General features: G+C 50.9%; 5 protein-coding genes across 5 annotated transcripts; 3 read left to right on the top strand and 2 right to left on the bottom strand.

Moving 5' to 3' along the window:
• Positions 1-439: 439 nt before the first annotated feature.
• On the top strand, positions 440-2297 carry N7500_009150 (eukaryotic translation initiation factor 3 subunit D; the record flags this gene model as incomplete). The annotated part of the gene is made up of 3 exons (XM_056680291.1): positions 440-647; positions 729-1993; positions 2049-2297. 3 exons carry the CDS (start codon positions 440-442, stop codon positions 2295-2297), a joined length of 1722 nt encoding a protein of 573 aa, XP_056527673.1.
• An 867-nt stretch (positions 2298-3164) lies between these two features.
• On the bottom strand, positions 3165-4841 carry flbB (the record flags this gene model as incomplete). Its single annotated transcript, XM_056680290.1, has 4 exons — positions 3165-3630; positions 3686-4385; positions 4434-4588; positions 4786-4841. 4 exons carry the CDS (start codon positions 4839-4841, stop codon positions 3165-3167), a joined length of 1377 nt encoding a protein of 458 aa, XP_056527672.1.
• A 708-nt stretch (positions 4842-5549) lies between these two features.
• On the top strand, positions 5550-6860 carry N7500_009148 (uncharacterized protein; the record flags this gene model as incomplete). The annotated part of the gene is made up of 1 exon (XM_056680289.1): positions 5550-6860. One exon carries the CDS (start codon positions 5550-5552, stop codon positions 6858-6860), a length of 1311 nt encoding a protein of 436 aa, XP_056527671.1.
• Positions 6861-7255: 395 nt separating this feature from the next.
• Positions 7256-10042, bottom strand: N7500_009147 (putative arsenite resistance protein Ars2; the record flags this gene model as incomplete). Its single annotated transcript, XM_056680288.1, has 3 exons — positions 7256-7831; positions 7883-9885; positions 9943-10042. The coding sequence occupies 3 exons, from the start codon at positions 10040-10042 to the stop codon at positions 7256-7258; spliced, it is 2679 nt and encodes an 892-aa protein (XP_056527670.1).
• Positions 10043-11867: 1825 nt separating this feature from the next.
• On the top strand, positions 11868-12689 carry N7500_009146 (uncharacterized protein; the record flags this gene model as incomplete). The annotated part of the gene is made up of 1 exon (XM_056680287.1): positions 11868-12689. The coding sequence occupies one exon, from the start codon at positions 11868-11870 to the stop codon at positions 12687-12689; it is 822 nt and encodes a 273-aa protein (XP_056527669.1).
• Positions 12690-14536: the final 1847 nt, after the last annotated feature.

Genomic DNA, 14536 nt, shown 5'->3' with positions numbered 1-14536 from the left:
CTGGAATCATCTTTTTTAGCGCTCTCGGAGAATTTGATGGTTGTCAATAATGATCGATTTGATGCTGTGCCGGGAAAGTAGAAAGGATAAGACATTCTGGTGGTTAGCTCTGGACTCAGGACATGGTGGATAACTGTTCGCCATTGAATTCCTCATGAACCTGCAATGCCTTTCTGAAACCTCGCTGAATTCAGGCAATGGCTTATATTGAATGGTCATCATGAAGATGAAAAGTGACCAGGGCTGATATGGAAACATGTGGCGGTGTATCTGTGGCGGTACGTTTTTTTGTTCACACCGCCACACCCTCGCGACACAAAAAACTTCCCGCCTCAATTAATCCACACCACATTCCCCGGGGTTATCAATCAACCACCCCTCTACCTTTTTGATTTTTGAGCAGTTGCCCAGCGCAAATTGCCCATAGATCATTTCAAAGATGCCTTCCACTTCTCTCGCCGACCTGGTGGCTTCCCTCCCTTCGGAGGACACCTGGGGCCCCTCCACCTCTGCCGATAATAACATGCTTTCCGGTGTGCCATACGCTCCTTTCTCCAAGGGCGACAAGCTTGGCCGCATGGCCGACTGGACTGCTGAGACCAAGGAGCGTCAAAACCAGCGTCCCCAGTACAACCGTGGTTTCAGAGGTATGTTTTCACTTTTGCATTTTCTCTCTCTTCACCAAACTGCTCTTTCAGTCGAAGAGCAATGGCTAACACTCTAAATAGACCAGCAGGTGTACGGCGCCGGCTCCTCCAACCTCTTCACTGTCGCAGCCGCCGAGGACGAGTCCTCCTTCTCTGTCGTTGATAACACCCGTGTCCAGAAGCGCGGCTTCGGCCGTGGCGGTGGCACCGTTTTCCGTGGCCGTGGTGGTCAGCGCGGTGCTGCCAACCAGCGCGGTGGACGTGGTGGCTTCCAGCGTGCTGGTCCTAATGTTGGTCGCGGCCAGCAGAGTGGTTACCAGTTCAGCGACCGTGGTGGTGCTCGTGGTGGCCGTGGTGGCCGCCGCTTCGGCTGGAGAGATTACGACAAGCCCCAGCGCATCCGTGAGGCCTCTGTCAACATTCGTCCTGACTGGACTATGCTCGAGGAGGTTGACTTCACCCGTCTTTCTAAGCTGAACCTCGATGCCCCCGAGGGCGAGGACCTCGAGACCTACGGTTTCCTCCACTACTACGACAAGTCTTACGACAAGCCCCCCGTCAAGAACGCCGAACGCAGAATGCAAGCCCTCGACCGTGCTGCCTACAACGTTACCACCTCCCAGGATCCCGTCATCAACGAGCTCTCCGAGAAGAACGCCGCTACCGTCTTCGCCACCTCTGATATCCTATCCATGCTGATGTGCGCCACCCGCAGTGTCTACTCGTGGGATATCGTCATCGTCCACCAGGGCGACAAGATCTACTTCGACAAGCGCGACGGTGCTTCCTTCGACATGGTCAGCGTCAACGAGAACGCCATCGATGCGCCCCTCGAGGCCGCCGAGGCCGCCGGCAAGCAGGACCAGATTAACACCCCCACCGCCCTCGCCATGGAGGCCACCATCATCAACCACAACTTCGCCCTGCAGACTCTGATCGAGTCCGACAAGTCCAAGGTCTCCTTCGCCAAGCCCAACCCCTTCTACGACGAGACCGAGGAGACCGAGCCCCTCGCCTCCAAGGGTTACAAGTACCGTCGCTTCGACATTTCCCTCGAGCGCGACGAGGAGCCCGTCTCCATGATCGTCCGTACCGAGGTCGACGCCGTCATGAAGGGCGGCCCCACCGGTTCCGAGGACCAGCAGCTCATTATCAAGGCCCTGAACGAGTTCGACCCCAAGGCCCAGGGCTCCGGCGGTGCCCTCGACTGGCGCAGCAAGCTCAACTCCCAGCGTGGTGCCGTCCTCGCTACCGAGATGAAGAACAACAGCGCCAAGCTCGCCCGCTGGACCACCCAGGCTATCCTTGCCAAGGCCGACGGCATGAAGCTCGGCTTCGTCTCCCGTGTCAACCCCCCGCTCTCCTGCTGCTCACGTCGTTCTCGGCGTTGCTGGCTACAAGCCCCGCGAGTTCGCTAGCCAGATGAACCTTAACCTCGGTAACGGTTGGGGTATTGTCCGTACTATCGTTGACCGTATCCGTGCTCTTGACTCCGACGAGCCCGCTGATAAGCTTAAGAAGTACGTTCTCATCAAGGACCCTAACAAGTCTGTCCTGCGTCTGTACAGCGTTCCTCCTACTACTTTCGAGGAGGAGGAGGAGGAGCTTGAGGAGGAAAAGTCGGATGACAAGTCCGATGCTGATGAGTAGATTTTTTGATGACTTATGTTCCTCCTTGAATGTGCATACGTACTCGACCTAAAATTTGATGCTTTTATACTCTTTATAGAGTCTGACCAATAATCAATTCAATAAAATTTGTGCACTAAACGCTTCCTTCAATAATTGTATAAATTGAACTCTACCTTCGAAAGCAAATGGCCCTGCCTTTTAGCATCTGGTCAGGTCCCATTATAGGTTGCCTACAGATGCAAGAGGTCTCGAAACGTGATGTTTATGATATTGAGTGACACGACCATATTGTGTATAACTTTCGGGGAACACAAGGCACGTCTTAGGTGCCTTCTCGGTGACTTTCTAGGCTTTCGCGGTACGCGTGGGGAAATACTACCATCGTTAGGTTTACGGCTTGTCTGTATATTCCTCCTTTGGGATATGGATGCCCAGATCATGATGATTGTTGGTTGCTGATATTTGGGTATCGTATACACCCCAGTGCTGTTGTAGTAGAGTGGTGTATTCTGATTGTTGGGAGCAAAATTAAAAAGCAATACAATTGTTGCTCCTGGAGATATGGGTGACAGGAGGTAAAGGGGCAAAAGAAGGGAAAATATTGTCCAGGTACATGCCATCTGCACCCGCGATGATTTTCGCTTATATACAACTCTCCGGGGGGAGCTAAAAACGAAACGAAAGAAGAGAAGAGTAAAAGGGATGAGCGAACGAAAGAAAGAGAGAAAGAAAAGGATGGAGAATCAAAAATGAAGTAGTTCACAAGCACAATCAAAACCGAAAGGCAGGCAGCAAAGCGCCGAGTCACTCCGCAGTAGCAACACAAAGATAAAGGATAAGATTCTCCAGGCATCAGGTCATAATTGTTTTCATCGAGTTCGACCCTCAGCGATACATCGTGTCATCGACAGCTGTGCCGTATACGCCGAGTTCAACCTTGGTGCCGAGCACGCTGCTCAGACAATCTATCAATTCAAAGTCTTCGACCACAGCGCCGAAGCCGTAGCAGCGGACCTTGGTGTTGAGAGTGTCCATGATGATCTTGATGTCATCGCGACGCAGTGTGGTGTAGAGCTCGTGATTCTTTAGACACTGCAGCGCCATGATGGGGGTGATCTGTCCTTCAGTCACGAGCTGTCGACTGAGGTTGAGGAGCGTGCTGAGGTTTGCGTGCGGGAGGTCCGGCGCCTTGTGTGGGTATGGTTGTTCAGGTGTGGTGTTCGCAATGTAGCTGGGCGGTGGACACGATGCCATCAGGGCGTGTCCGGAAAATGGCATGTCTTCATCGTCGGCTTCTGTGATCGACCGTCGGCAGAGATAGTCTGTGTGTTCGCGGCAGGGGCCTTCGAGTCTGCAGAGATGTATTCGTTAGCTTGTGTATTTGGCTAGAGCAGAATGGGCCTCACGTTAGGATAAAGTCAACCTGCAACTGGGGGTCCGTTTCGAAGACACCTCCCGGGTTAGCCGGCATGGGTTGCATAGTATCAACAGGTGCGCAAGATGAATGATCCATGCTCATAGAATGATCGCCTGCATTAGTGTGATACACTTGCTGCTGGGTCGCATATCCAATCGTGGGCAAGACCTCGGAGTGATCCATGCCATTGACGCGAGGGCTCATTCCGGATGAGATCGTAGTCGCGGGGGTTGTGTTGTGGTTGCTGGACGAAAGGGCGACAGGAGCAGTCTGCGACGCGGTGCTGCTACCAGCGACAGTAATAGGGCTCGAGTGGAAGGCCATCGGTGGGCGTTCCGCCCGGCGGCGCTCTAACTCGGCTTCGTATTGAATCCCGTTCGCTGCGAGAATTTCCTTGAGAATCTCATTCTCCTCTCGCATCGTATGCAACATAGCTTTGTGCTGTTGAATCGTTGTGGCGGCATCGACGACCTCGGTGGTGTAGGCCTCTCGTAACCGCGCTACCTCGACCTCCAGACCTCTCATGTATTGTTCCTTGCGCTCGCGATGTGTCCTGTGTGTGATCAGCCCAGCCAGATCATTATCGAATTGGAATGTGTACCTTTGCGCCTGGCGGTTTAGTTCTTGTCGCCTGGTAAGTGCAGGCTTGCTATCCGGCTTGGGCCCGCGACGTTTGGGCTGCTGGCCATCTGCAAAAACTTAATTCGGATCCAATCGAGTGACTGGCATTACCCTACCTCGCGTGGTCTTTCTTAGCCCATTGTTACCGATGTTACCGCCTCCGAAGAGCTTGAATATTTCTGCTCCGAACCCTTTGGATGGGGTCTGTGGTCCTTCTACCATGTCCCGCACCGTGCACTCCGGGGCCGTGGGCCGAGCCGGAAGTACGGTGCTATAATGTCAGCAACCGTTGTAATGCGATACAGTAATTGATAGGAGGAATCCCAGAAGGCCCAAGGCCGGTAATCGGGGAGAAAGCGCTCAGGTCTGGATAGCTTGGGTGATGACGGGGGGGGCACCTCCCATCCCATCCAAACCCACGATTGACTTCAATCGAGGGCTAAAGCTATATAGCTTAGATGAAGAAACTCACCAGAATATTCCATTGGATGATCCATGGGGTACACCCCACCACTAAGAGCCATGAGAGAGAGGTAAGGGAGAAGAGTAAGAAAAGTGGAATGTCGGAGTAAAGAGATAGGGTTGGAGAGAGAGTATAAGGAAGAAAAGTGTGATGGAGTCAATTTTGTACAACTCCTTTTTAACTCATTTTAGTTTATTCCTTTTTACTTTTTTTATGTATTATCGTCTGATTTAACTGGTTTTATAATAACCAAAAGGCGTTCGATCTGTCTTAAGGGCTCCACTGCACAAACGGCCGTGCTATGGAGTCAGTCTAGAAGTATTTTAGAATTGGTAGAAACCGGGTATATCCTGGTAGGAATTGATATGAAGAGACCCAAATCGGTATAGAAAAGGAATCGACAAGAGACAGAACCAGGCAGAAACAAGGAAAATCGTCAACCTTTACGTCCTTCACGTCTCTTACGTCTCTTACGTCCTTGACATGTTGGGGCGCAGGGAGCTCCCACTACATGGGTGGTACCACCGTCAACGGCCATTCCCACACGACATCAGAGGTACCTAGTAAGTACCGGGGACGTGCGAGATTTAGTGTGATCAGTCCAACGGGCTGACCAATCATTCATCCATAGAGACCTTCAGGTTGCATCCAATAGTCTCTCCCTCTTCATCATCGGGGATATCTTCATTTCTTTTTTGACAAATAATATGATCGGTGCCCTGATCCCACTAGTGCGCATCGAGTATCACAATGGGCGCAAAACGGAAAAATGATGCTCGATTCTCAGATTCTGGTGCACATCGCCGCCGCAAGCACCGCACAAGATGATGCACGCTATAGGGCCCAAGTTGCCGCGATTCTGGAATTCCAGTGTGCCTCACGCCAGCCACTCATGGAGATCGAGTCTTCAGGTCCCACCGATCGAGACCCGCATCCACTCTCCGATGCCGCCGAACATTCCTCGGTGCCCTTGACGACTCAACACGAGGCTTTGCCAATATTGCGGGAGGCGCTCCGGCCCGCATACACCACCACACCCTCGCCTCATTTGCTCCCTGAAATGGATGGCATGGCTCCACGCGCGCACATCATCTCAAATCATTCTTCTCTTGGGAGTCTCATCAGCGTCATCCCAGACTCCCAGCCAGAGATCGCCCAGCTAGTCCACGCCTCTCCATCTCATGCAGCGCTATCGTCTCCATCGCAGATTACTCCACCGCCACCTAAACGACGTTGCACAGCCCCGGCCTCGCCTGATCAGGCGAATCCGGTTTCAATTCACGTAACTCAACCTGCAGCGAACCAGCCCGCTGCATCTCACAGGGTGACCCCCTTCCAGTATCAGGATAATCCTCTCCACCCCACTGGTTTCCCCCAAACCCCCATCGAAACATCTAGCTTAGATCAAGAAAAAGGCCCAGACGCCTCCATCAGCCACCCTACCACACCCTCACTCTCGCATCCGATTCCCGCAAACTCCCCAACCCCTAATCCCATCCCTCTCTCCACCCTCCCCCTCGAAATCCACCCCCCAAGACCTCCAATCTCCACTTCCCCTTTCACTACCCATGTAACACCAACCCTGTCCATGCTCACAGAGCGCCTAAACCCAGCACGAACCTACAACCCTTCCACCCAATCTCGTCCCCTGGACCCCCTTGAACGGGGTTACTGGCTCGTGCATCTCTCTATCGAGCCACCCCAACACCAGACCCAAGATCCAGTCGATCTTCTCCCAAACCCCAACCCTGGAACCACTAGTCCCACTCCTCATCCAAAGCCAAACCTAAAAGAGAACCGGCCCTGGCCCTCTCCGCTCTTTCATGCCTTCTGGTCCTTCCTCTCGGACTTCGTAGGCAGGGATGGCCGGGCAGGCTGGGGCGTCTGGTGTATTCTCGAAGCTGCACCGGCCCCGTCAGCGATCTCGTCTGACACCCACGTCTCTCTTAAAGTATATGCGTGGGGAGAGGTCGCCATGCACGTTTACCTTTTGCTCTTCTTAGCGAGTGAGAGGCGGATTCGTGGGATGGGTGTTCAGTGGCGGGATTCGCGGGAAGAGGTTGTCATTCAAATGCCGTAGGATATACTCGTTGGTTAGGAAGAGGGCGTCTTGCACATCTGGTTGGAAATTGTAAACTTATGTATAACACCTCTATACCCCATACGCGTTGCATTGCGATAATGTCATTGGAAAATTTTTGATTCTTCAATTCCTTATTCGATAGAAGAGGGTTATTGTACATGCTTGGAAAGACAAAGAGAAAAAAGTTCCGTAGGGGATAATAGTAGGTAAACAACAAGCAGATAAGAATAAAAAGTAAGTTTCCGCAAGTAGAGAGAAATGGAAATGTTTGAATTCAATAAATGAGCAAGCTGGAGTAAGCAATCCTCCGATGGTCCCTCCGATGCGCCAGGTCGCCAATTGGAGAAAAGAAAAAAGGAAAGAGAATAAAAGATTGACCAAATCAGAGGCAACTAATACTGCAGCTCACCGCTGCCAGATGCGTCGACTGCATCCAGATCCTCGTAGCTCTTCAGGCTGCGGCCCTGGACGGCTTCGCGCGGTGCCATAGGACCTCCGTTGGAACCCATGGAGTCTGGGAACGGGTTACCGGCGGCCATGTTGGCGGCAGGGTGGCCAGCTGGGACGCTGGCACCAGGAGGCGGGAGACGACCACCGCCATACATGCCGGGCATGCCGCGGGGAGGACTCAGTCGACCATTCCCATTGAATCGGCGGCGGTCATAAGGGCCGGGTCGGTTGTTGCGGTTCTGGCCGCGGCGCATGGGTCCGGGCTGGTGCAGGCCGCCGTCATGTCCCATTGCGTTTCCATTCCAGCCTGCGTGAGAGCCCATCATGCCAGGCATGGCACCTGGTGGGAAGGTGGGCATGTTTCCATTGGGAGCGTAGGGCAGGCTGGCGAGGCTGAATCCACGAGGAGTGCCGGTGTGGCCTTGTCCACCTAGTGGGAAGTGACCGTTGCTGTTCGCATCAGATCGGGATGGGGCAATGCGTGCTGGGTCCAAGACATAGGCATTCACTAATGCGAGCTATGATGACTGTCAATACAAGGAGTCACTGTGGAATGGTTGCAAACTTACATCTTTCTTGATACCTTCAAACCACTCTGTATGGCGCTTCTCAACATGCTTGCGCCAGAAGGCTTCGGCCTTGAAAAGCTTGGTACAATCAGGCGCTTTGCATCTGTACTTGGAGTCATCCTCCTGCTTCATGTACTTCAAAAGTTCATCTTCAAGCGCCTGGTCAACGGGCTTGCCGCCGAGCTTGCTGAGATCGACGTTCTCTGGCTCCAGGATCTGCAGCAACTTGTCTTCAAATGTTTTCACCCAGTTAAAGGCACGCTGCAGTTGCTGTTCAGACTTGGACCCATGGCGCTGTCCGCGCTTCTCCTGGACAGGTGAAGAGAGGTCTTCTCCTTCCTCGCTAGGTTCCTTCTTCTTGACTGGGAACGGCTGGCCAAGAGCGCTGGCTCGGGCCACTTCCTTAGCCTGGCTGGAAAGTCCAGTACGTGGTCGGCGAAGGTGTCCGCCAGGGCACTTGCGACCAAGCTCATGGACCGAGTCACTTTCAAAGACACAGAAGAAGCAGAAGTTGTAGACCCGACGCAGGTACTCAACTACCAAATCCAGCTTCTTTTTCTTGACTGCAAGTTCCTCATCATCCACTTCCTCCTCGTCTGGGGTTTCCTTCTCTTCGCCTTCCTCAATCTCCCCTTCATCTCCTTCGTCGCTATATCCGTTTCTCTGCTTCTTGGCACTGACTGGTCCCGTAGGAGGGGGTTGGAGCTCACCCTTACCGCGCAGGTCGTCTACATACTCTTCGATTTTAGTGAACCCATCCACACCGGTACTCATCTCGGAATCCAGCTTGGCAGTTAAACGTTTAGCCAGCTCGAGATCACGGTCAATCCGTTCGGGCGCGGAGAAGAGATCCCAGAGAGCCTTCTTGCGCGGCTGAGCAGGGGGAACATGGATTCCCACATGACAAACAAAGTCCCCGTGGACGGAATCATGAATGGTTTTGTCATTAACAGCCTCGAGGGCTTTCTCAGCCGGGCTGGTTGTGGCACCGCCGTTGGCATCTCCATCATGGTCCATGTTTTCTAATTCTTCCTCGCGTCCATCTCCACGCTCCACTGTGCTGGTGTTCGCCGAAGGATGCAACATGATCCATCCCATGCGGTGGAACTTCTTGGAAGGGTTGGGGTCGCTGAGGCTAAGCCCCTTGAAACCTCCATCCTCCTCGCCCAGATGCTCTTTGCAGAACTCCTCAATCTTGCTGCGACTGACATTTGGTGCAAGGGTTTTAATAAGAAGCGCAGGCTGACCAAGAGCTTCGTCGCGAAGGTCTCCGCCACGGACTGGAAGTAGGTCAAGTACTCCCATGGTCTCAGCGGCAGCCGTAGTCTCGCCTTCCTCTTTTTCCACCATACCACCAGCACCATCGCTATCACTCTTGTATATGCCTTCGAGCGTGAAATCTTTAAAAAGGTTGTTCTCAAGATCATGCTCCCACTGCTCAAATGCGCCCTGTCGAACCGTCATGAGACGGGCGCGAAGAGGATCTCTGACTTCAGGAACATAGCGCTCTTTGAACCATTCTTCGTTCCGGTGTTGCTGGACGAACAGTCTAGCCAGTCGAATTTGCAGATCGACCTTGTATGTATCATAGGCAGCCTGGATTTGCGCGCGTTCCTTCTCGCGATCTTCGCGCGCCTCACGCTCTCCCTTTACTCGACGACCGCCGTTCTTGGCGCGCTCTTTCTCTTCATTCACAGCCTCCTCCAATCTCCACCACTCAGCGAACCAATTGAATCCCACTTGGAAATCGAGTGTAAGGGGATTGGGCATAGGGTTGGTATGGATAGGACGATTGCCACTGCCGCTGTCTTGTCCGGGCACATAGCGATCAATGTTTGCCACAGTTGGCGAGGGGGCACGTCGGCGATCCTCGCGCTCTCGGGCAGCATGCTCCCGAGAATTGTTGTAAAAGTCCTCCCGGTGAGAACGACGCTCTGAAGGTTCGTACCGGTCGATCACGGGCGAACGGGAGCGCGGCCGTACACGTCGTCGATCTTGAGAGGCTGGCAAAGAGTCAATTTCGCCTATCTCTTTGTAATTAGATTCGGTGATAGACTTACCGGGCGACCGACGTCTGTATGATTCCCCTGTGGCTCGTCCCGTAAAGGAATCCGATTCACGGTTCCTTCCGGGAGATCCATAACCATCGTAGGAATCCATTGTTTGAAACCTTCCGAGATGGGTGTATTGTGTCGCCTTTGCTGCGAACAGGGTATCGATATATCCAAGGACTCAGTCCAGGTGGATAAAGCACAAACGGGACAATCTGCGTTGATCGATCAAGTAGTCGGGAACCGCAGGATGAGCTAAGATTCGATATTCGTCAACATCAGACCAAGCAACTTCTTAGAGCGAAATAGCGATCGTGGCGGTTGGGAAGTTCACGAGGAATAACAGAGGCAGGGGTTCAGGGAAAAGAGAGAGACAAGGACACACTGCTGCTGGCGACATGTCGGCCCTGGAACTTGGCAAGGGCTTGGAACATCTTCGCAGCAGGTGATTTCGGATAGCAAAGAGAGATTATAAAGAAGGCTGTTGGCCAGAGCCAATGCAGTTATGCATTCAAGGAGTCATAGCTCACAAGATCCAGCAATGCGCAGCTGGCGCCACGGCTTAGAAAGGAAGAAAAGAAGATGAAGCAGGGGATTTGGAAAGCAGGGTCAGAGGAGCGGAGGATGATAGAAAGAGAAGGGGCAAGGGAGAAAGCCAAAGAATAAACAGAAAGCGAATTGGAGAAAGAAGAGGGCCACCTACAAGAAGCCTCGAGCGACACACGACAGTTGGTGATGAAGGGAAGAAGCCGAGGAGGCGGACGAAGCTGGAGAGAGCTGGGGCGCTTGACCAAAAGGGGTATAGCGTCACGGGGATGAACAGCGGCAGCTGATTGGCGGGTTGTCAGGAACAGGTCCAGATGACAATTGTCTGCCCTAACTTGGGCAACAGTTGAATCTGTAATTTTTAACAGTGAAAGTCGAGAATAAAATGTGTAGATGGAGGGGAAAGAATAGAAAAGTCCAAGTTGAAGAACGTGAGAGCCGGCTTAATCATTCCAATACCCTACCGGATATCAATGAAGTATAACTTCCTATAACAGGTGGGAGGTCCTGACAACTTCAATCTTTTCGATGATTTCCTTCATGGAAGTCTGCTTCGGTGTTGTGCTACTCGTTCTTACTCAGCCCCCTATCATTGGAACCTTTGATTTTTCTTGGCCATCCTGATCATTCATGTTTATTGCCGGGTCCCTTTTCGCTTCACTAGCGCTGGCAAACGAAGTGATATTCCGCATAGATCCCTGCAATACAGGATAATCAAAATATTCCAGATTCTTCTTAGCTTGGTCTTTACGGACATGTATTTCTCGGTACTTGACCAAAATTCAATTGCCTTGTCGATATATCACATTTGAAACACTACTTGCCAAAAAAAAGTCTATATCACTCCCGGTAATGGCTAAATTTCTAGTCATATATGGCTCAAAGGCCTGTACTCAATATATAAGACTAAGTATCGGGGGAAACAACTACATAACATTCAATGTTAAAAGAATTTCTCGTTAGAGCCAGAGGCCAATTGCCTAGTCAGTATCAAACAAAGAAGATCAGTTTCACTGGCTTTAACCTTCTCTCCTCATAAACCTACCCTTGAATAAATAATTTGGCTGAAGATGCAGCTACATACCTAGGGGCCTGATACCCAACCACAAGCTGAACTACAGGCTGCTTAAGACTCAACAAGGACGTAAACAAGCGAAAACAGGAGACACAATGCAGTAATATATACTACGAATAGGTATGAAGTACTCCAAACCTTGGCAGATAATACCTACGAAGGCGAGGGAGCTCAACTTGCAATTTCCCCAGGTCTTTCACAAGCACAAGATTTCATACGTCCATGCTGACCGCTGATTGGTTGATCAGAACCACCACGCTCGCCAAATCACACCAGCATAACACGGCCACATTTTACCTACAATCGAACGACCATGTCAGGTCTACTCAACTCTCGCTGGGCACCCGGATCTGGAGGAAATAAACGATACCCGGCGAGTCAAAATGCTCCCCGGTATTGGCCCTCTAATAACTCCAACCCCAGCGGTAACAGCAGCATCCGCCCGACGACTATCACACCCCAAGATGGCCGTTTGCTGCCGCCAGCCGAAGAATTGGCACGATTTATGAAAATTGTCGCTAGGCTGCGATGGAAACTCCCATTTTTAGCTGAAGGATACCGCCTTGCAACTCTGGAAATCGGGGATGTGATATCGGCAGATGACGTCGCACATGCTGAAATAATGTTCAAGATCGATTTCCACGAATATTATGCTCTACTAGAACGTGCCATTGTCCACTTACTGGCGGTATTCAATATATCAGTTACGTCATCGCCACGAGGACCACCTAATAATGGAAATGGCATCGGTCGGCCTGTTGGTATTCACCGATATCACGCCAATGTGCTAGAGGCCTTGCGGGAGCAATCAACCCCACTGTCCCCGGTTCTTGGTGGTGGCAATGTCTATTTGCAATTACAAAAAGCCAAGGAACTGCGGAATAGGTGGAAAACTGCCGATTTGACCACGGAAGAGAGAGAAAAGCAAGGGGAAAGAAAGGATGTTGTGACGCTTGCAAGCTTTGACTTCGAGGGCATCATCTCGGATATCTTTGGCGGTTTAGAAGAATCATATATTCGCGCAAAGGAGCATGTCGACAAGTGTATTCGCCCAGAGGAGGCCACTGGAGATGGGGCAAGCTCTGAGGCAGACTGGGGGTTCATGGTCGATGCTATGGATTGGGAAGCTGTGTGAGAGCTGGCGAACTGCAGAATTTATGGCTGCTCATTCAGTGCCCATTCAATGGTGTGATGGATGTATGTGTTGCTGGAGGTTGCTATCAAAGCCTGATATATGCACGGTTCAATAAATAGGCGCGGGCTTTCGTGGACAGATCGCTATTGGACACTGCATACATGGCTCAACACGACATTTGTGTCTTCCAGCCCCTGTTTTGATATTCCTTCCACTCGAAAATTTCGTGGTCGATGGGAAGGCTCCCGGGATTTACAAAACTTGCACTTCGCTTCCGGAGTCCCACCAGGAAAGAATTCATTTCCTCCTTGTTCCATGTTACAATCAAAGCCCACACAGCTTTGCTAAATGGAATCAAGGATGTCAACACCTCGAGTCATCACCAATCTCAAATACTTCCTCTCTCTCCGATTGTTTTCTTGTCCTGTCTTTCTCTGTCTCGATCTCATACACCCCTTTCTGTCACATCATCCATCACTTCGTCCTCTGTTGTGACAAAGTGTAGACTTTGGTAGACCAGAAAGCTCCATTATACTCACGCCCTCTTGACTCACACTCCCCTTGGCTCCCATCTTGCAATGAGCTTATAAGCGCATTTATAGTCTCAGTGACCTGCATGCTATGATGGACTTGATAATGAGATATACTACTAAATTGATCAAGTTCTGCGACCATCGCTAGACCCGTAAGTTAATACGATTCCTCGACCAGACACGAGTTTTCAAGCGTACTCCGAACATTAGGAGGCGCCGTAAATTTGACACTCTTCTGTACCTGCCCTAAAGTGCCCCTACTCACATCCTCATGTCCGCCCAGCACCTTATACGCGCCACTATAAGTCAATGCATCTCATTTCCGGTGTTAAAACAGACTACATCCACGCTCATGTCCTGCTCAACTAAATTTCCCCTTACTCGCCATAGAGAAAACCCCTACAATACAGATATTCCAGATACTGCTGATACAGACAAAAGCCAAGGCAAGACAACAGTATAAGTATCTGCATAATATGTCCATAATTTCACAATCTACAATCCAATTTCCATCCTGCCTTGCATCCATCGCCCTGCCGAATCCTAGCAAAAACATAAACAGGACGCAAGAGAAGGGAAGAAAGGAAAACGTCAATACTAAAATTCAAATGATATTCATAAAACAAACCAGTCTTTCGAAAACCGATATCCCGATCTGTTTTTCCAGTGATGGACCCTCTCTAAAATTCCCAGCCAGAGACCCATAAACCCGCAACACGAGACACCGAGACAGAATGAAAGGAAGTAGGAAATGGGGATGTAACAGGAAAAGAATATGAAAGAGATTGCCAGAAGCATATTCATAATAGAACATAAAAGTAGATAGAAGCATGGAGACAGAAAGGTGGAGATAGGAGTTTCGAGTTGGGACCTCGAATATTTAGCCAATTGCTAACTGCCGAATATTATTAGGTGGCATATCGAGCACAACCATGTGCCCTTCAAGACCCTACATATAATATGAGGGCCAGCAAGCAAGATAATTTCGAGCAGAGTAAAGCAGAGCGTGCCATGTCTCCAGTCTCACGTATCACATCCACAGGGGGTGAAAGTGTAGATGCTTGAAATGGTCATTCTTGTACAAGGTTTCTCCCATGAACTGAGAGAGGCACCGTTGAGAAAGAGGATTGAGGAGATAAGATAGGCAAGAGGGGGAATGAAGAGGAAATAGATCGTCCCAGCATAGCGAATATAAACAGACATCAGGGGGAGATGGGGGTAAGATAGGTCAAAACAAAAACAGATGAGAAGAAACACATGAGACAAAAGCATATCAGACAAAAAGCACATAAATGGGGCATAGAGCATAGAAAG

Source organism: Penicillium coprophilum (genome assembly GCF_028826855.1).
Source record: "Penicillium coprophilum strain IBT 35676 chromosome Unknown utg000006l_segment0_segment0, whole genome shotgun sequence".
NCBI lineage: Eukaryota > Fungi > Ascomycota > Eurotiomycetes > Eurotiales > Aspergillaceae > Penicillium > Penicillium coprophilum.
The sequence above is the reverse complement of the archived record's forward strand: the minus strand, read 5'-3'. Positions and strand labels throughout refer to the sequence as shown.